Source organism: Cetorhinus maximus, chromosome 1 (genome assembly GCF_964194155.1).
Source record: "Cetorhinus maximus chromosome 1, sCetMax3.hap1.1, whole genome shotgun sequence".
Lineage (NCBI taxonomy): Eukaryota > Metazoa > Chordata > Chondrichthyes > Lamniformes > Cetorhinidae > Cetorhinus > Cetorhinus maximus.
In genome coordinates, this window is record NC_135879.1 from 16918213 (window position 1) to 16939160 (window position 20948).

The 20948-nt window shown below is 43.0% G+C and overlaps 1 protein-coding gene across 2 annotated transcripts in view; it reads left to right on the top strand.

The window, feature by feature from the left end:
- LOC144675123 (insulin-like growth factor-binding protein-like 1) overlaps positions 1–18154 on the top strand; it is a 57470-nt gene extending 39316 nt beyond the window's left edge. For both annotated transcript variants that reach the window (XM_078536124.1, XM_078536139.1), the window contains 4 exons: positions 11017–11126; positions 13266–13382; positions 14616–14733; positions 17360–18154. In XM_078536124.1, the coding sequence (XP_078392250.1) occupies positions 11017–11126; positions 13266–13382; positions 14616–14733; positions 17360–17397 (383 nt within the window). In that variant the 3' untranslated portion in view covers positions 17398–18154. The remainder of the gene's footprint in view (positions 1–11016; positions 11127–13265; positions 13383–14615; positions 14734–17359) is intronic.
- Positions 18155–20948: the final 2794 nt, after the last annotated feature.

The window sequence follows — 20948 nt, forward strand, 5'->3', positions numbered from 1 at the left end:
GAGGGAATTCCAGAGCTTAGGGCCCAGGCAGTTGAAGACACAGCCACCAATGGTACAGCGATTAAAATTGGGGATGCTCAAGGGGACAAAATTTGAGAAGCACAGATATTTTCGAGGATTGTGGGGCTGGTGGAGATTGCAGAAACAGGGAGGGGGCAGGGCCAGGGAGGGAATGGAAAATAAGAATGAGAATTTTAAAGTCGAGGTGTTGCTTAACAGGGAGACAATGTAGCAATGGGACTTGGTGCGAGTTAGGAGATGGGCAAAGGAGTTTTGGATGACTTCAAGTTTATGGAGGGTAGAATGTGGGAGACCAGCAACACAGATGTAAAGGAATGAGGGTTTCGCCAGCAGATGTGCTGAGGCAGTGGTGGAGTGAGCTGTTATAGAGGGGGACACATACCTGGAGGTTTAACAACAGAATCTTTTAATTCCTGGAAACGCCATGACAACCCTGGAGGGTTGACAACCCTAATCAGTACTTATCAGGCCCCCATCCATTCAGCACTTCCATCGCACTGCTTGAATTAATTGCTACCTACCTACATTTTTAAGCCAGAATTAGCTGTGGCCGGTGATGTTTTCGGAGGCGTTTTCCTTTTTAGTGATCATTGATTTTGTAGATTGTGTATCAGTTGATATTGCTAGACTAAGTGTTTCTGTTTAATATTAACTGCAATTAACATATTTTAAATCCTTCATTCTACTGTACCACTATTGTTGAAACAAGATCATCAAATGGCAAGAAGTTAATTCCTTCTTTCGTTGTATACTTATTTGTGTGATAGCCTGGTGTCCAAACACCACAGCCCCTAGTAATCCAGAGACCCAGGGTACTACTCTGGGGACCCAGGTTCAAATCCCACCACAGCAGATGGTGGAATTTGAATTCAATAAAAATCTGGAATTAAAAGCCTGATGATGACCATGAAGCCATTGTCGATTGTTGTAAAAACCCATTTAGTTCACTAATGTCTTTTAGGGAAGGAAATCTGTTGTCCTTACCTAGTTTGGCCTACACGTGACTCTAGACGCACAGCAATGTAGTTGATTCTTAAATGCCCTCTGAAATGGCCTAGCAAGCCACTCAGTTGTATAACCGCTACAAAGTCACAAAAAAGGAATGAAACCGGATGGACCATCCGGCATCGGCCCAGGCACTGTAATGGGGTCAAAATCCTGGAACTCCCTTCCTAACAGCACTGTGAGTGTACCTACACCACATGGACTGCAGCGGTTCAAGAAGGCAGCTCACCACCACCTTCTCAAGGGCAATTAGGGATGGGCAATAAATATTGGCTCAGCCAGCGAAGCCCACATCCCATGAATGAATAAAAAAAATAACCCTTTCGCAATTTCCTGTGTACATAATTTAACAGAAGTGCTAAATGTTTCCTCCCATATCCCCAGGCATAGATATTTAGAAAATGATTGCACTTAACTTCCCTTTTTCACAATATAGACATTCTTCAGTTGGTTGATAGTTAAAAGGAGATGTGATTTCACAAGGTGAATGTAGTGATTGGTGTACCATAGACAGCAAAATCTTTTCACCCCTTAACACTTCTTAATCTCTCGCTATGAAGAAAATTGTCCAATCTGTCTTTCTTATGGCCGATGTAGATATAGAGGAACAACTATAATTTTACATTCATGTGGTTAAGCTAGATAATCTCTGTCAGAAGTATTGAAGCGTATCACTGTGATGTCTCCTTCATAATGGTGAATCAGGAATTGCATTGTTAGGTGTTATATGGCTTGTTCTGGGTGACCAGTCACAGATTGGAGGATTTTTAATTTGTCTATCAAGAACCATATCTGTCAAGGTTTGTGCGGCTGCAGTTTGAGTTTGCCCACAGGCTTCACAGAAGATCCTCTGCTCCGGGTCTTTAATGAGGTGTTTGTGACTACTTGTGGAGTCCATTCGGCTTTCTAAGCTTGATCGGGACAGAGGTCAAATTGTCAGAAGTTCAGCATGTCAGTCCAAAATGGCCTGTTTGAGTTCAAGTGGTGTTGAAGGATGTTGTTGAGATCCTGGTGGATGAAGAGATGTTCATTTTCCTTCATTTTCTAGACTTCCCGGAGGATTGCGCCGTCTTAGTGAACGAATGGGACCATGAGCATGGGAGCCAGCATGTTGGGTCAACTTGAGTATTCAGTGATACTGCACTGCGCTGTTCAAGTGTGGCTACTTCAGATCCAAACCAGTGGACAGTACTCTGTTACAGAGTACACAAGGTCCATCACTGCTTTACTGAACACTCAAGCTGATGCACCCCAGCCAGTTTCTGGACTAGTTTAAGCCTTTGTATTTGAGGCTACCTGCCTTCAGCAGGTCAGAGAAGGTTAGCATACAGTCCAGCTTCATTCTGAGTCAGGTTGGGATGGGGTCATGTCATACAGTATTGCCACAGATGGTGACTTTCAAGATGCACTTAGCATTCCTGTTACCAAGATGGAAAGCTTTATCAGGCTTCCCCACATTGAGTTCCATTTGCCATGGTTTTGCCCATTCACCTAATCTGTCTATGTCCCTTTGTAACTTGCTGCTCCCATCTACACAATTCCTTAGCCTTAATAATGTTTTTTTGCAATCATGAGATATGGGTATTGCTGGCTAGGCCAGCCTTTGTGCCCATCCCAAATTGCACCTTTGAAAGGTGGTGGTGAGCCATCTTCTTGGAACCCTGCAGTACATGTGGTGCAGGTACATCCACAGTGCTGATCGGGAGGGAGTTCCAGGATTTTGACCCAGTGACAGTGAAGGAACAACAATATATTTCCAAGTAAGGCTGGTGTGTGGCTTGGAGGGGAACTTCCAGGTGCTGGTGTTCCCATCTTTCTGTTGCCTTTGTCCTTCTAGATGGTAGAGGTCACAGTTTGGAAGTTGCTGTCGGAGGTTATTCACTGAAACTTATAGACTGGTTTCCCACTGAACCGTGCTACATTGTTGGTTATTCAAATGCTTTCCAGAGAGACATATCTATGATTTCTGGGGCTGAATCAGCTCTCCGCCACCTAGAAGAGGACAAAATATAAATCATGCCTAGCCATGCTGCATATTTTTGAAATGCAGTGGAATGAGGAAGCATATCCCACAACCAACAGATCAAATCTAAGCTCTACAGTCCTGCCACATCCCCTCATAAATGATAGTGGACAATTAAACAACTGACAGGAGGAGGAGGCTCCATAAATATCCCCACCCTCAATGATGGGGGAGCCCAGCACATCAGTGCAAAAGACAACGATGATCAGTCTCAATCTCCTCGTGAGGTCCCCAGCATCACAGATGCCAGTCTTCAGCCAATTTGATTCACTCCACGTGATATCAAAATATGGCTGAAGGCACTGGATACTGCAAAGGCTATGGGCCTTGACAATATTCCGGCAATAGTACTAAAGACTTATGCTCCAGAACTAGCCACAACCCTAGCCAACATATTCCAGTACAACTACAACATTGGCATCTACCCGACAGTGTGGAAAATTGCTCAGGTATGTCCTGTCCATAAAAGGCAGGACACATCCAATCTAGCCAATTACCACCCCTTCAATTTACTCTCAATCATTAGCAAAGTGATGGAATGTGTCATCGACAGTACTATCTAGCGGCACTTACACAGCAATAACCTGCTCACTAATATTCAGTTTGGATTCTGCCAGGGCTACTCAGCTCCTGACCTCATTACAGCCTTGGTGCAAATATGGAAAAAAGAGCTGAACTCAAAAGGTGAGGTGAGAGTGACTGCCATTGGCATCAAAGCAGCCTTGGACAGAGTGTGGCATCAAGGAGCCCTGCCAAAATTGAAGTCAATGTGAATCAGAAGGAAAAACTCTCCATTGGTTGGAGTCATGCCGAGCACAAAGGAGGATAGTTGTGGTTGTTGAAGGCCAATCATCTCAGTCTCAGGTCATTGCTGCAGGAGTTCCTCAGGGTAGTGTCCTAGACCCAACCATCTTTAGCTGCTTCCATCATAAGGTCAGAATTAAGAATATTCACTGATGATTGCACAATTTTCAGTACCATTCACAACTCCCCAACACTGAGCGGTCCATGTTCATATGCAGCAAGACCTAGACAACATTCAGGTTTGGGCTGATAAGTGGCAAGTAACATATATGCCACACAAGTGCCAGGCAATGACCATCTCCAACAAGAGAGAATCTAACCTTCTCCTCTTGACATTCGATGGCATTCCCACTATCAACATCCTTGGGGTTACCATTTGACCAGAAACTGAGCTGGACCAGCCATATAAATACTATGGCTACAAAAGCAAGTCACACGCTGGAAATACTACAGCAAATAACTCACCTCCTGGCTCTCCAGAGCCTGTCCACCATCTACAAGGCACAAATCAAGAGTGTGATGGAATACTGTCCACTTGCCTGGATGAGTGTGGCTCTAACAACACTCAGGAAGCTCAACACCATCCAGGTCAAAACAGCCTGCTTGATCAGCACCGCATCCAGCATCTCCAACATCCATTCCCTCCACCACCAACGCACAGTGGCAGCAGTATGTACTATATCCAAGAGACACTGTAGCAACTTGCAAAGGCTCCTTCAGCACCACCTTTCAAATCCACAACCTTTACCACCTAGAACCACATAGGTGGCAGACACATAGGAACACCGTCTTCAAGTTCCCCTCCAAACACACCATCCTGACTTGGAACTGTGTCACCATTCCTTCACTATCGCTGGATCAAAATCCTGGAACTCCCTAATGGCACTGTGAGTATAACTGCACCAGGTGGACTGCAATAGTTCAGGAAGATGACTCACCGTCATCTTCTCAAGGGCAATTAGGGATGGGCTACAAATGCTGGCTCCCGTTGAAATTTGGCATTCTTGCATCTATCATGACGTGTGTAATACAAAAGTCTTCGACAGTATGTCTCTTTTTTCCAGCAATAGTCAAAACTCGTACTGCCAAGCGACTGTTTGTTTTATTCCAAGTAGGTGATACCTCATTTATATTAGCTTTTCAGAAATTGTCCAAAACATGTAGCTTGGCTCCTCCTTATTACAATGGACACTTCACATTGAATAAATGCAGGCTTTCTGCCAGTACAAGGCAGCAGGCTCCAAGTACTAAATTAGTGATGGTGAAAGCATGTGGCAGCTGTCTTTGCCTTGAGCCAATGCCTTTGGTTCCCTGCTCACTGGCTCGAGTGTAGTATTTTAAGCTGGCCTACTTTTTGAGTAATTTTAAAATCAGAATGAAAATAGAGAGAAAGAACTTAGGTTCGGGCCTTTGTGGGGAGACAGAAGAGGAGAAATCCAGTTTGACTTATTACGTGACCCTAAAATTGGGTGGGTAATGTGGATACTCACTATCCTGTAAGTGTCATATCCTTCACATTCCCCCGTGGCAATTTACAATGTGACAACATTAGGAACATAGGACTGAGGAGCAGGAGTAGGCCATTTGGCTCTTTGAGCCTGCTGCACCATTTGATAAGATCATGGCTGATCTGGTTGTGGTCCCAACTGCACTTTCCTTCCTGCCCCCTATAAACCTTGACTCCCTTGTCTATCAAAAATCTATCTAACTCTACCTTGAATAAATACAATGACCCAGCCTCTGCTGCTTTCTGGGGAAGAGAATTCCACAGACTAACGACCCTTTGAGAGAAAAAAATTCTCATTTCCTCCCTAAAAGGGAGGCCTCTTATTTGTAAATTGTGTCCCCTTGTTCTAGCCTCTCCCATAAGGGGAAACTTCCTTCCGGCATCCACCCTGTCAAGTCCCCTCAATTATATGTTTCAATAAGATCACTTCTTATCTTCTAAACTCCAATGGATATAGGCCCAACTGTTCAACCTTTCTTCATAAGATAAGCCTTTCATCCCAGGAATAAGTCGAGTGAACCTTCTCTGAGCTGCTTCTAACGCAATTATATCTTTAAAACAGCAAATCAGACTAACGGTTGCAATCAGAGGGATCTGGTGTGGGATAGGATACGGGCAGCAGAGTTTTGGATGAACTCAAGTTTATGGAGGGTTGGAGGCTGGCCTGGAGAGCATTGGATTAGTTGAATCTAGAAATAACAAAATCATGATTGAGGGTTTCAGCATAAGATGGTTTGAGGCAGAGGTGGGGATGGTCAGTGTTACAGTGGTGGAAGGCTTTGTAATGGGGAAGATACGAGGTTGGATGCTCAGCTCAGGGTCAGATAGCCTGGTGAGGTGACCAAAGAGAGGGAGGGAATAATTGATATGGGATTGATTTTTGTGGTGGGGGCTGAAGACAATGGTTGGTTTTAGTTGCTTAGATACTGAACAGTAGCCTAGCCAATTCTGTATCATCACAAAGCTAAATACAGGCATACTGAAGTCATCCTTCCATACAAACTTATGATTCCCCATCGCAATGTCTCTTGAATGACCCCAGAGTTTTTGCCTCCACTACCTAATCAGACACCAATCCAGGTATCAACCCCAGTGTTTGAAGACGTGCTTCCTGGCATCTGTCCTGAACTTGGCCTGGATCGTCTTTTGAACTATGACATATTGTGATGGCAAACAGCACAGAGTAAATTTTTGAATTCCATCGCGAAGAAGCTGCACCCTCATGTCCACCTGCAAAAGTTAGCTGCTTCTATGATGGCCCCTCAGAAAAGCACACTCCTCACATTTAAGTGGCATTAAGGGGGATGAAGGGGGGGGTGGTGGTGGCACATCCCTATCTCGCTGCCCCATCCCCCCCTCCCCATATCCATCCCAAATAGCTGCCGCACCTACTTTAGTGGCGGTAAGAGATGCAGCCCATCAATGAGGTGGAGAGCTCAAAGGGAGGCCAGTTTACTTGCCATTTCTTTGCCTGCATGCTGACCTTTTTTAGAATTTTTTGGGGTGCAGCTAGGACTTGTGCTGCTAAGTTTGGTCGACTCTGCTCAAAATTTTTCCTGACTATACGGTAGCAAAGGATTTCTCCATAGGAATAGCAGCTTTAAGCAGTGAGTGTTAAATAGAGTATTAATATGCTCATAAACAAGCAATCGGTTAATGAGGATTCCAAACAGATGTCTACGATCACTAAAGAATATTATAATGAATTACGTTTACCTTTAAGACAAAATGGTTATCAAAATAATCTCTGGCTCTTTGGAAATTCAATAGCTTTTTATGTATCTGTATTCCTGTTGTTAATTAAAGGCTCTTCCAGGATTATTTTGATACAAAGAGTCGTTTCAGTCCTTGCGCACTCCCTTAAAGAGCATTGCCTCAAGTTTTTGCCCTATTCATAATTTTACTGATGGAATATTCCGAGCAGATGGACCTTCATTGATCACTGTGAAACGTAACAGCTGTCTGAACAAAATCTATGTGTAGCCCATGGGGGGTCCAGGTTCCCTTCAGACACCCAAGGTTCTCTCATAATGAAAGGATATTTGGCAAACGTGCAACAGCCTCCTTTAATAGCACTCTGCTACTTCATTAATAAGAAGATTGATTTACTGGGGACTTCATAATAGGCTCCAACAGTGTCGTTATCAGAGCAGCTTTTATAAAGACCTCATTAGGCACTGCTTTATTATATGGTAAGCTCTACCACCTACATTTCTGCCCAACTACATGCTGAGCAAGAGTTTTCTCCAGATTTTGAATCAAAAAACCTTTTAAATTAGTTCTAACATCCAATTTACAGCAGTAACTATCTGAATTGCTTTTACTCTGCAGGACTCCAGTGCTATTTCTGCAGTCTCTTTGTGATGGACTCATTTTAAGAATGCTGTAAGGCGACAGCACTGATTTGTACTGTTCTAGCCACACCACTGTCCAAATTGGGGAGAAGCATGAGCGCTGTGCTGCATTTTTAAACGTAGACAGTGGCTTATAAGGGGCCAGCACAACTCCCAGAATTACCTGGGCCTTCGTGGGATGATGACACAGGAGCTCCAAGCATAGGGAGGCCCCACTCCCAGCCCCATGCGCTCTGGTGTGTAAGTCCTTGTGAAGGACAGACAGAGATACTCCGTCCTTCCCCTCTCCCCCTTCCAGGTTTCCCACAGACACTGCGACAGCAGGCCATTTTTTTCAGCCTTCTGCCGCACTCCTAACAGAGTTAGAAAGGGATATGAAATTATGGGACTTAATCAGATGCTTAACCGCACTTGGAAGCAGCTGCCAAGCCAATCTTGTCCTGATTCCAATATTGTGCATTGCTTGTGATTTGATGTGACCTTGACTCTGAGAAACAGACTCCTGATTATTTGGAAGTACAGATATTCGGGAATGCTTTATTGTGTCTTGTTAGATGGTCAGGTGATGATCAACAACATTACTGTTACGCAATCTCGCCTTTTATAACCCAAATGTATGTTTTTTTACCATATGATAAATGCCTAGGTTGTGCAGTCGCAATCCAACGTTTGGTATGGGTAGCAATGTCAATTCTATTTTCCTGAAATGCACAGGAAGGAATTTAACCCTGCCGGTCCAGGAGGCAATTAAAAATGGTCAGTGTGGCACATACCAATACCACTGCCTTCCTGTGGGTCGCCATCTTAAATTGCTCTTTTGAGCAGGCAAGAAGGCCACCCAACAGAGAGCTATGGGTCCTTCTTTAATATGTGGATCAAGTCTGATGATGTCAGTGGGACCTGACAGCAATTTTAACCAGAGCTATGTGCAGGAAGCCAATGTGACAAGAGGAACCAGGGCCAGAAGAAGCCTCCACACCCACAAAGAAATCTATGACCTCCTTCCCCTTCCCACAACCGTGATGCCCTTTGCTGATACCCCTTCGAACCAAATATCCAAGTAGTGAGACTATGGGTTTCTGGCAGTGGTCTACTGCCACCCAAATTCCCACTCCCGGCCTCCTATGAGCTGGTGCTTCCCACCCGGGTTCGGGCATGGGAATGATCTCCCAGGCGTCTCACTGTGAAGGGCTGGACAGATTGCCACCGCCTCAACCTCCACCTGCACGCCTCACACCTGGAGCTAAAATCAGTCCTTAGCATTAAAGAGAGAAAGAAGTTGAATTTATATAGTGCCTTCCACATCCTCAGGACATTTGATTCGCGGGCAATAAATTGCTTTGGAAACGTACTCAAAATGTACCTCATCAGAACTTCCAATCTTTGCATGTGGCTCTCACATCCAGTTCACCTACAAAATTGAAACTTAATCCTGAGTGAACATGGCTCAGCAAAGGTCGGGGATCGACTATTGTGTTTAACAGATCCTGGACCAACTCTGCAGGTTAATAGTCAATTTTATTAATAGTTGGTGTTTGGTGCACCATATTGTTCAAAAACACAGGGACTGAAACTTTTTATATGCTAATTTTTAAGGGTCGCAATTCATATGATGCAGTGCAGTTTCTTTGTGAGTTTCTGCTACATTTCCCCCAAGTCAAAGGTAATTTTGGAAACAAAGTGTCAAAACCAGAAATCACAGAAAAGAACAATTGATTCTGAAATACAGAGTGTTCAATCAATATTAAACTTCTAATGTCATCCAATATTCTAAAGTGAAATGCAATCTATTCTGACAGTATACTTATAAACACGCTAAGAAATTGATTGGCATAGTTCTTCCTCGCATAAAAAAGTGAGTACAGGGGCCCATCTTTGCCGTTAATCGATAGATTCTACCTTACTTTATGAATATACCAGATGATTGTCTAATTGAACAATTACACTGCATGGTTACAAAATAGGCAAATATTACAATAACAAAAAACACAATGATGTTGACTTCCAGTAGCTCCAAAACTAGCCTTACACCCAGTCCAGTTAGACCTGGTAGATCCCATGAACATCCTGGGGGCTACCTTTGACAAGAAACTGAAGTGGATTAGCCATATAAATGCTCTGTCTACAAGAGCAGGTCTGGAAATTATTGGGCGAGTAACTCACCTCCTCCAAAGTCGGTGCACCATCTACAAGGCACAAGTCAGGAGTGTGATGGAATACTCTCCACTTGCCTGGATGAGTGCAGCTCCCACAACCCTCAGGAAGCTTGGCACCATCCAGGACAAAGCAGCCCGCTTGATTGGCACCACATCCATGGCCTGCAACATTCACTGCCCCCACCACCGATACACAGTGGCAGCAGTGTGTGCCACCTAGAAGATGTATTGCAGAAACTCACCAAGGTAACTCTCCAAACTCACAACCTCTACCATCTAGAAGTACACGGGCAACAGGTAGATGGGAACACCACAACCTGCAAGTTCCCCTCCAAGCTACACACCATCCTGATTTGTAACTATGTTACTGTTCCTCCAATGTCGCTGGATCAAACTCCTGGAACTCCCTTCCTAACAGCACAGTGGGTGTACCCACACCACATGGACTGCAGCGGTTCAAGAAGGCAGCTCACCACCACCTTCTCAAGGGCAATAAATGCTGGCCTAGCTAGCAACACTAACATCCTGTCAATAATTTTTTTTAAAATCCCACTGAAAATAGACTCCGGTCAGCTGTGGTTTTTATTGTGTTACATGATGTTAAGCACAAGGAAATAATCACGGGAAAACAATACACAACCTTGGCGGGAGTAGAGTGTATGCCCACTGGAGATATACCGGAAGGGAACATAGGAACAGCAGGAGGGATTCAGCCCGTACCGAGCCTGTTCCTCCATTCAACCAGATAATGGCTGACCGTATCTTGACCCATATCCCTTGATACAAAAACCCATCAATCCCGAACAAATATCTATCAATCTCAATCTTCAAAATTTCAATTGGCCTGACATCCACAGCCTCCCAAAAGGGAGAATTCTAGTTTCCCACGACTGTGTGTGTGAAAGAAGTGCTTCCTGATCTTACTCTTAAAGAAAATGTAAGTCAGCCAGCAGAGGGAGCAAATCGTTCATTTTTCATTCTAAGGGAAAAAAAATCTCAAAAAGTAGTGAAGAGCAAGATACAAAACTTCACAGCTTTTGAATTCCAAGCTACTGCACTTGTGTACGGGTCAAGAACGGGTCAAGTCAGTGTAAAATATTTCCTTTTCCTGGAATGTAAATATGTCAATAATTTGCTCTTTCATAGCTCCTGTAGTCATACTCTCTCCAACATCAGTCCAGAATGTGACTGGTGCCCAAGTCTATCTGGCCTGTGAAGTGAAAGCTGTTCCAACTCCCATTGTCACTTGGAGGAAGGTAGGAAAGGACTCAGTTAACATTTTGCCTAATGTCTGTTTGTTCCTTTAGTGAATTAATTCACACGAAAGAGGCAGATAGTGATAGATTGAAACAGTCATTTAATTTTCAGGCCTTTTATTCCACTGAAAAAAAACTGTCTTTTGCAGGTTTTAGGCCCAAAATTTTATGTATTTGTTATTTCAGCATAAAATGCTCTTAAGTTGTGAAACTGTCGCCACTTACCCCTTCGGTATTGCTAAGAAACAAGTCATGGTGCTGGATTTCTGCTGAGTCTGCATGACTTGGAAGCCCTTTAAAAGTGGCGGGCAGGAATTCCATGATTCCCAACTCCATTCCCGAGGTTTCCGTTTTTTGAGAGCGCCTTTTATGGTGCGGGCTGGTTCGGGCCGCGAGCGCGCACTCTGCGCTCCCGACCTGGCCGGCTCCATTGCGGGTATAGGTATGTCCTACTCCTCCACAATTTTCATAGAGTCGTTGAAGAGGGTACTCCCTCCAATCCAGCAACTACCACATAGGCCAGTTGAAGAGAAGAAATTACAATCCCCGATCACACAGCGACCACAGAGACTCAGGCTTCCTTTAACCGGTTTTATTCAAGCATATGCAAGGGAGTCGCAATCATTCCTAAGAATGAAGACCCAGCTCCCTGATTGATTACATTTCATTCCTTTTGTACTTTATCTTATCACAATACATTTGAGTACATTTGAATACATTCAATCAGTAACCGACACATCGGTCCATACTAACTCTATCCTATTGAGTACATAAACATGTGATTTTGCTAACCAATTATTCTAAAGGATGTATACATACTTATATTATAAAATCAAAATTAAAACACGAATGCAAAGACCTTGGTTCTTACAACTCAGGACTGTTTGTGTTTCATCAAAGCCCCCTCTCTTTCCATTGTATGTCTTCCCATATCTAAGCTAAAACCATCTGTTCCTTCCCTATGTGAGAGGGGAGTACACCTAATCTAATTTTTGTCTTCCAGTCTGACTCTCAAGGCTGTGCAATTTTCATCTGGCAATCTTCAACTCTTAATATGTTTAGCAGCCATGTCTGCCTGGAGATTTTAAGGTTTTTCAGTAAATTCTTACAGTGTTCTCTTTTAGCATTTTTAATTTTCCCCTAACAGTCGTGGTTCACGGCACCTCAGGGGTGTTGTGAAACATAGTTTGCATGAGGGGATCTTTAAAAAGTTAAGTTCATAAGGTCTCTTCATGCGCCCATATCAAGGGATTGCCCCTCAAACAACCCCCATGACCCCTCATGCCCCCATGCCAAGCTATGGCTCTTTCATGCCCATTTAGCCACTAAACGCTGTATGGAACCGATGAAACCTATAGTGACAACAGGATGTGTAAAAACACTTTTAAAAGCACAGTCGTTCATTGATAACTTTCTACTTCCTTAAAAAAAACTCATTTTTACTATAGCCCAATAAAAGTATCAGTCATCCAGAACCATTAAAGTATCAATAGATGAAACTGAAAGCACTTTAAACCTCTTTATCTTGTATAAATAAACATTGTGAAATTAACAGCATGGATCAGGGAGCCAGAGCTGTCAATAAAGTAATGTTTTCCCTGGGGTCAGGTGTTTTAACAAGCTAATGGATTTCTGGGCTCTCAGCCATGCCTCATTACGCATTCATGGCTGCCTCCATCTTAGGAGCATCAGCCTAGATATTTGAGCCTAGGTCCTAGAGTCAAACTATGAACCTACAATCTTCTGTCTTAGAGACAAGAATGCTACCAACTGAGCCATTGCTGACACCAGATATGAGTGGAGAATGCAGGCAATGATTCTGCTACTTCTTGCTTATCTCTAATATTAGGCATTCAAACTGCTGATGAGAGACCAGCACCACTTTACCTGAGAGAATTCTAAGGCATAATATTTATTATTAGTCATAAATTATAACATCTTTTAAATTGTAAATTTTTAAGATCTCCTAGCTGAATACTGAGTCTGGTGTGAAAGATAGGCCTATATTTTGGATTATATACATCTTTTTGTCCATGCATTGTTCAGATTCCCATTGTGTTGCTCTGTACTGTATTAGTTCATTATATACTGGTCTTGTTTATCATTTTTATTTATTGTTTATTTATTTGCTGTGAGCAGGTCACTGAGTCCCCCAAAGGAATAAAGCTTTTGGAGGAGTTGCCTGGAGACCGAGTGAATGTTGCGGTTCAGGTTCGTGGTGGACCATCCAAACATGAAAGCACAGGATGGGTTTTGGTAAGGAATAAGTTTTACATGAGCTGAGGTTAGGCGACATAAAGAACTGAAACAAGATCAAACTGGACCTTGTAGAACTTGGCAAAATTATACTACAGTATCAATGCACAACAAAATTCCCAGCAGAGTACATCCTACCATCAATCCTGGCTAGTGCTTTAAGGCAAATCCTGATCCCCAGTGGGAAAACACATTCGATAGGAACATGGATCGGAGCTCCCTGTGAGCAGTGCTGTCTGTTAGGGGTCCAGGAGCATTGTGTTAACCTTTACCTAAGAGAGGAAGTTCAGCAGGTAGGAGCAGTTGTATTAAAAGGTCCACCCAGGTATTTTATGCAGAATGTTAAGATGCAATGAATTTAGAGTTCTCAGGAGAATCTAAGGAAATACATTTCTTCAAAGTAAATCCTATTTTTTATATAAGAAAAAGTAACTTGCCTTAAATTCATTTGAGCTGTTCTTGAAAACATTAGTCTTCGATCCCGGTTGGAGATATTGGTTGGGTCCCTCCTCTTCTCTGCCTCCCCCCAACCACCACCCCACCACATCCCCATCCCCGCTTAGGTAGACGACAGTATCCTACAACTGGGAGTTTTGTGCAAGACTGATGTTGCGTGCAGTGACAAGTGGCATGGAGGCATGGACGACCATTTTAACAGTTAAGACCCCACAGTCTAAAAGGATCATGACATGAAAGTAACCCACAGGTCTATACAGATGATCTATGATCGTGTGTTATTTTAGGGATTCAAATTCAATGTTTTCCAAATCCTGCATTTGCGCCCCCTGATGGTACCTGGCTATAACTGCCCCACTCTGGTACCTCTTCACAATGTAATTTACCAGCTTCCTCTCGACAAGGTGTCCAAGACCACGATATTCTCCTACACATGACTCCTTTTAACAGCACACCAGGAAAGGACAAGGGCACGAGAAACTTATCATTTAGGAAAGAGTGGGATGCTACAATGATAGGACTTCAAGGTGAATGAGGATGAGTTGATGAATTTTACATATCAGTAATAATCTTGTCTTAGCTCTGTAATATCAAAGGTTCCCTCTGGCCGTTGTCAATATTGTGATTGTCAAACCTTCATTTTATATTAGATGATAGTTTTCAGAGTGATTGCATTGAACTTTATTCTTGCAGAAATCCATGCACCTTACAGTCTAACTCCATTCTTGTTTCTACACATAAAAATATTCCAAAACTTGCTTTTCAAAATCCTTCCAGATTAATCCACTGACAAAGGAAGATGAAGGTGTCTATCAGTGTCACGCCAGCAATATCCTTGGAGAGGTTCAGACGGAAGGTACAATCAAGGTCACTGAAAAACTCCCTAGAGTTAAAGGTATGATTGACACCCAGGAACTAGAAAAAATGAGCAGTAATCTCGTGGGATGTAGCATTTCACTCGTCTGACCATAGAAAATCTGCCAGGATCTGGAGGGAAGTAATGGGGCTCTACTCCGCCGAGTTTACCTTGGGGCCCTACCAGAGAAGAAAATGCCAGCTCAACACTTAGAGATGGAGTTACTTCCAGCCAACGGGCACTGTTGAGTTTGACATTTAAGTATGGTTCATTAGATTCTCAACTACACGCTGCCAGGAATCTGTGAGGCCACACCATGGACTGCATCAATGCGTCTGGATTGTGGCTTCTGCAGGAGCAATACGAGTAGGGGAACACAAGTGGTTTCCTGTTGCCTTCCACATGTGTGCTTAAAGGGAACACAAGTCCTCTGTTCACAGGATCCTTCACCTGTAAGCAACCATTATCCCTCATGGTTCTAGCATTTCCTCCATCACCACCGAAAATTCACTGGTTCCGCCACTCGCCATGGCTCATGACCCTGAGCTTGGGATCCTTACCCAGGCCTGGGACGACTTGCAAAAGGACAGGGGCAACCTCTGAGGTCTCAAATGACCCCCGCCACCCTCTTTATTGGCAGGCAGTAAAATACATACCCCTAGCACTGAAACAAACCAACAGAAGAAATTAGATGTTTACAGTTATAGCTTTCCTGGTGTCATGCACCTATTATAAATCCAAAGGTCTGCATAAATAAAAATGTATATCATTGACTTAAAGTGCTAATTATTTTGTCATGCCCAGGAAAATTCACATTCTTTACTTTCTTCCATCTTTTTCCTCCACCTCCCTCTCTTTCTTGCTTTGCTTGTCTCTCTCTCCTCTTTCTCTTCTCTCTCCTCCTTCATTTCAAAATCTTGAATTCTCCTCCTCTCGTTCTATTTTTCTCTCTATGTTCTTTCTTTCCCCCTTCTCCTTTGCTTTCTCTTCTTTCCCTCTTGCCACCACTATTCATGCTTCTCTCTCTCTCTCCCTCCTCTTCATTCTTATACATTGGGCTGAATTCTAGGTTTTCGCCGGGAGCAGGTTGCCACGAGGACGGTGGTGTAAAATTGGGAGCAATGTTTATGGGCATCTTTCCCAATGCCTACCCACTCGACCCCACCCCAATTTTAGGCCTGGCAGGGGAGGCCGGAACCAGATTGGCAGCTCACTCTTTGGGCTATTGGCCAGAAATGGGGGGTGTTCCTCCTTTAACCACCGCCACCCCCCACAACCCTGGGCCCATTGAGGTCTCATGCCCAAAGTCTGACCTCCCAAGGTTTCTCCTCCCCACCCCAGCCTGTACACCCTGGCCTCCACTCCCCTCACCCCATTCTGGGGCCACCTATTGTGGCCCCACTGCAAATCCCTCTAACTTACCTCCCCATCTGGCTCCAATGAAGATCCCTATTGAATCTTCCTATAGCAGTGGCCACCACTACCTATGGAACTACTGGGAACAGAGAGCTACCAGTCATTTGATTGGCCAGCAGCTCTTGGAGATGGGACTTGCTTCCTAGATGGGAGCAGGAGTCTTGCTCTGAGCCAATCAATCGTTAAATGGTAACGCTGGGAAATCTTGCCCGTTCTTTTACATGCAGTCTTAAAATCACCTGTAGTTGGCTACCATTGATTTCCCTACCAAATAAATTATTGGTATAGAAATTATCCTTTTTTCCTTCCTGTTTGATCCTTTTACTTATTAAGCATAACCCAAATAAAAACCAGTGATGCTTTGGAAAAATATTCTTACAAGTTGCTATAGTAGCTCCTTTTCCAATGAAGGAGCCAATCTTTGCTCACAGACAAAATCCCAAAACACTCCATTTTTTATATTTTCCTTCACAAACTTCCTATTTTAGACCTGTGGTTCTTAGAACTCAAATTATTTAAGATAAGGAAATACACCAGAGACTCAAACCAAGGTCCCAACCTCTGCACCACTCTGGCCCCAACTATTTATGCTATTTAAAGTTGATTTCAGTAAAATTTAAACTATACCTCACCCCTGGAAACGATGAACTTGCTCCTTTAGCCAAAAATTTAGGAATGTTTCTTCCAGCCTGTAATTGGACGAGAACACAGCTTTGAAATCGCTGATTTGGGAGGACGCGATTTTATTGGCAAATCAACATTTAAGGAGAAAACTTTCCATATTTTTTTGTTAAAAAGAGGGTTTTTTGTTTCATCAGACAAGTGTGCTAATCATATCACCACCAGGAGAATGACCAAATTAAGGTAGGGCTGATTAATCCAATATTAATGCCACAATTAACGGATGAAATTTTACAACTCCAATTTTCGATTCAAATTTATCACTTTTATATCTAGGGTGTTTTTTTTTGCGTATGAAGCTACATTTAGCGTCCGTTAAGGTGTCCTACATTTCTTAAACAAACGGTATTAAGAAAATGTTCTTACACCTTGAGTGAAGCACTGCGTCAGATCGAAACCATTTGACAGATTGTCCATCAGGGTGTAATCAGTAAGTTATATCTTTAACACTGTCTGGGGAATTGTCTGGCCTACTCCTCCTGCTCCTAATTCGTAAGCTCGTATGTTCATTTGAGCTGCTCGTTTCTTTGGAATGCTGTGTAATTAGTCGGCTGTCATTTTTTTTCAGGGAAGAAGAAAGATGGTCATCAAAAGGAAGAAAACTAAACCCTGACTGACTCCGAATGCTGTCACCATCAACTCCACACTTGATAAACCCTTACACTGTTTTATTAGGGTTAGGTAAAGGTACTGCATAACTAACTGAATTGCAAATGATGTATTTTGTACCATTTTCTTCAACTTTTGTAAATTTTTTAAGGGACGGTATAAAATTGTCATGTGCAGAATTTCCAGGGTTTGTTAATTCAAATGTCTTAGGTTTGTGGGGGCAAAGGGTGAGTCTGTGAGTGTTTAAATCTCACAGCAGCTATGTGAAGCATGGAAACAGGGTGTAATAAGGTAGCACTATAACAAGGATAATTAGCTATAGTAAATTATTTCATGCTACATAAACTAATTTTAATCTTTCAGCATCCAGGGTACAATATTTAACTCTTTAACTACACAATAGGCTTGTTGCCTTCAGTGCTGCCAATAGTCTTTATATAGATTTCTTTGAAAACTGTACTTTTATATTTTTACTGAATTTTACCTTCAATTTTGCTGAACTAACAAGGTGGAACTTTTGCAACTACTGAGTTCCCATCTATAATTTTAATGAAAATTACTACCTGTAAGTTAGTGGGTACCGCATTGCTCTGTTACTGGCAGTAACCCGCTGTAACTTAACCAGCATGGAGGCTTTCAACAAGAATTCTTGAAGCTATGTGAAATATAACTGCTATGTGCATACCAATTCAGCCATCTTTGTTCTGTATTCATTATGAAATGTTTTAATAAATATCTTTATTCCTCTTCAGAAGATTTTCCCTTTTATTAACCAATTTTGAGTTCTTACTTAATTTTCATTTTCACTCTTTGAAATAACCCTTATCACCTCTAGCAGAAGGAGGTGAGACAATGAACGTCTTGGCTCTTTGTTACTCTGGCTATTACCAATTTAATATGCTTAGCCTAAGCTTATGCTCCATTGCGAGAAAACAAGGCGAAGAGTCTAGGATATCACCATTGGACATCATCAATGTTGGAAAGATGAAAGAGAAGATATAGGAACATGGGAGTGTAGGAAGACCACATGAGATCATTGCAGCCCACCTAGATGATCCCAAGGTTTATAAAAGCATGGTACGCTATTCCACCTCTCATAGTTGAAGAATCTTCAAATTTTCTCTAACAACTCAAAAGAAATTTACCGAACCTGAAGAGGCCATTGTGGTGTATCTGCTTGGAAGGTCAAAGTTAATCAGTGAGATTCAGGGAGATAAAGGCAAAATACTGTGGATGCTGGAAACCTGAAACAAAAACAGCTCTGAAGAAGAGTCATACAGACTCAAAAAGTTAACTCTGCCTTTCTCTCCACAGATGCTGTCAGACCTGCTGAGTTTTTCCAGATTCAGGGTGGCTTATTGATAATGTCACTAGACTAGCAATCCAGAGGCCCAGGCTAATTCTCTGGGGACATGGGCTCCAATCCCACCATGGCAGCTGGTAGAATGTAAGTTCAATTAATAAAACCTATAATTAAAAGCTAGTCTCAGTAATAGTGACAAGAAACCATCATTAATTGTTATAAAAACTCATTTGGTTCACTAACATCCTTAAGGGAAGGAAATCTGCCATCCTTACCTGGTCTGGCCTACATGTGACTCCAGATACACGGCAATGTGGTTGCCTTTAACTGCCCTCTGAAATGGCCTAGCAAGTCACTCAAAGGCAATGAGGGATTGGTAACACGTGCTGGCCTTGGCAGTGACTCCCAATTCCCATGAAAGAATATTTTTTTTTTAGAAAATCAGCGAGCTGACATTCAGCTGAGATTTTAACACTGAAGATTGCAGGAAGAAGAAAAGATTGAGAGCGGTATAAGAAGTCCCACAGTTTAAAATCCTGGTTTACAAAAAGGCAACTACCTTGGTGAGTTGGGGAGGCCTCTGTTCTGTCATACACCTCCAATTTATCCTTGCCTTTGAAGTGTATCTTAACAATGTCTATCATGTGTTCAATATCTACTTAGGACACACAATCCAGAGGAAACAATCAAAAACTGCCCAAAGCTTCAAGAAAGCTGACACAGCCACGAAAAAGCTAACAGCTCAAAAATCAGTCTAACTATAGGATATGTGCAGACAAGTAACTAAACTGAATATACAAAAACACAGGGATCCCCAATTGGTTGCAATTTTTAAAAAATGACCCACATCTTCAGAAGCTGGCAGAGTGACATTAGACATTGCTTTAGCCTTTAGCAGACAAACAGGTTTATTAAATAATAATTGAACAAGTAAATAGTAGTGGCAACACAACATGCAAGGGCTAATTTTCCTACGACATGAACATGGATACATGCAATTCCCAGACACAAGGCAGAGGGAAAATTAATGGAGACTCATTGCACCATATCTGTTCCCAATATGCAGCACCAAGTGATTTTCTGAGGATCTTACGGGTTGGGGGATGGAGTCTAGCAGGGTCTTCTCCCTGTTGGACCACTGATGGGCAGTAGTCCATTGGAAGAACATCTAGCAGGAAGTGGTCAGTATTCCCAGCCACACTAGGATCGGAGCATCGGAGGGCAAGAAAGAAACGGAAAGCAAAGAAAGTAAGTGAAACGTTTTTGTTTCATGGGGCTAACAATTAGATCCTTGGGGCTAGAGTTTTTGTGTGGACAGCAGCCAGAAATTCAGAAGAGATTAACACCCCCCACCTCCTGCGCCACTAAGAGGGGCACCTGTTGCTAAGCAGCATTGGGCCATTAATGACCTGAAGCCACAAAAATGTCTGCCACAAGTCAGATGAACTGAAGTGTATTTTGAGTGACTAATGCCATGGCAGAGGAAGGAAGGAAAATTGGGGCTATATTTTTTCATAGAAATTGTTAAATTTTACTCGTTCCTTGCATAGTAGAAAATAATAGAGTTTGATGAAATGTTGACACTAAGGCCGTTGGCGGCGGGTGTCAAGACCGGTGTGGATTTTTTTTTGTTAATCAAAGAACCATCGCTTGCTGCTTCTGCTCTCCTTGGAGAATTCAGTGTACCCACCTCGTTTCTTTTTGTCACTCTGTGGGGATAGAAAACCTTCAGTGCCCAGACAAGGACTGGAACCCTGGACCCTTAAATCAAAAGTCTGATATTCTACTGACTAAGCCACCAAGAATTGCAGCGGACAATATTGCGAGAAGGCCAAAAATTGGTTTTACGCTATCGTGAAACCAGTTTGCGATCATCCGCTCTGCCTGTCAACGGCGGGCCGCATTTCCCACCGTCCAGCGTCGGGAGCTTAATTTTAATGCATTTGCATCTCATCATTGTGGCCGCATGCCGGAATCATCCCCCCCCCCCCCCCCCAAGTCAAATTTACCTCTCATGTCAGTGTAACTTCAGAACAGCGTGATTTACAACTGCCTTTAAAAGGCATGCTCCTGTCGAGCTGAACTCGGAGGTGGGTGCACACATCCTTGCGCGGTGCTCAAGGATCGCTCATATGACATCAAGGGATATGCGCCGCGCATTCGTTATGGCGGTGGGGGTGGAGGGGGGTGCACAGGCAAGTCCATTTTTCCCGGCTGGCTTTCGGTGTGGTGCCAGGGCAAGGGC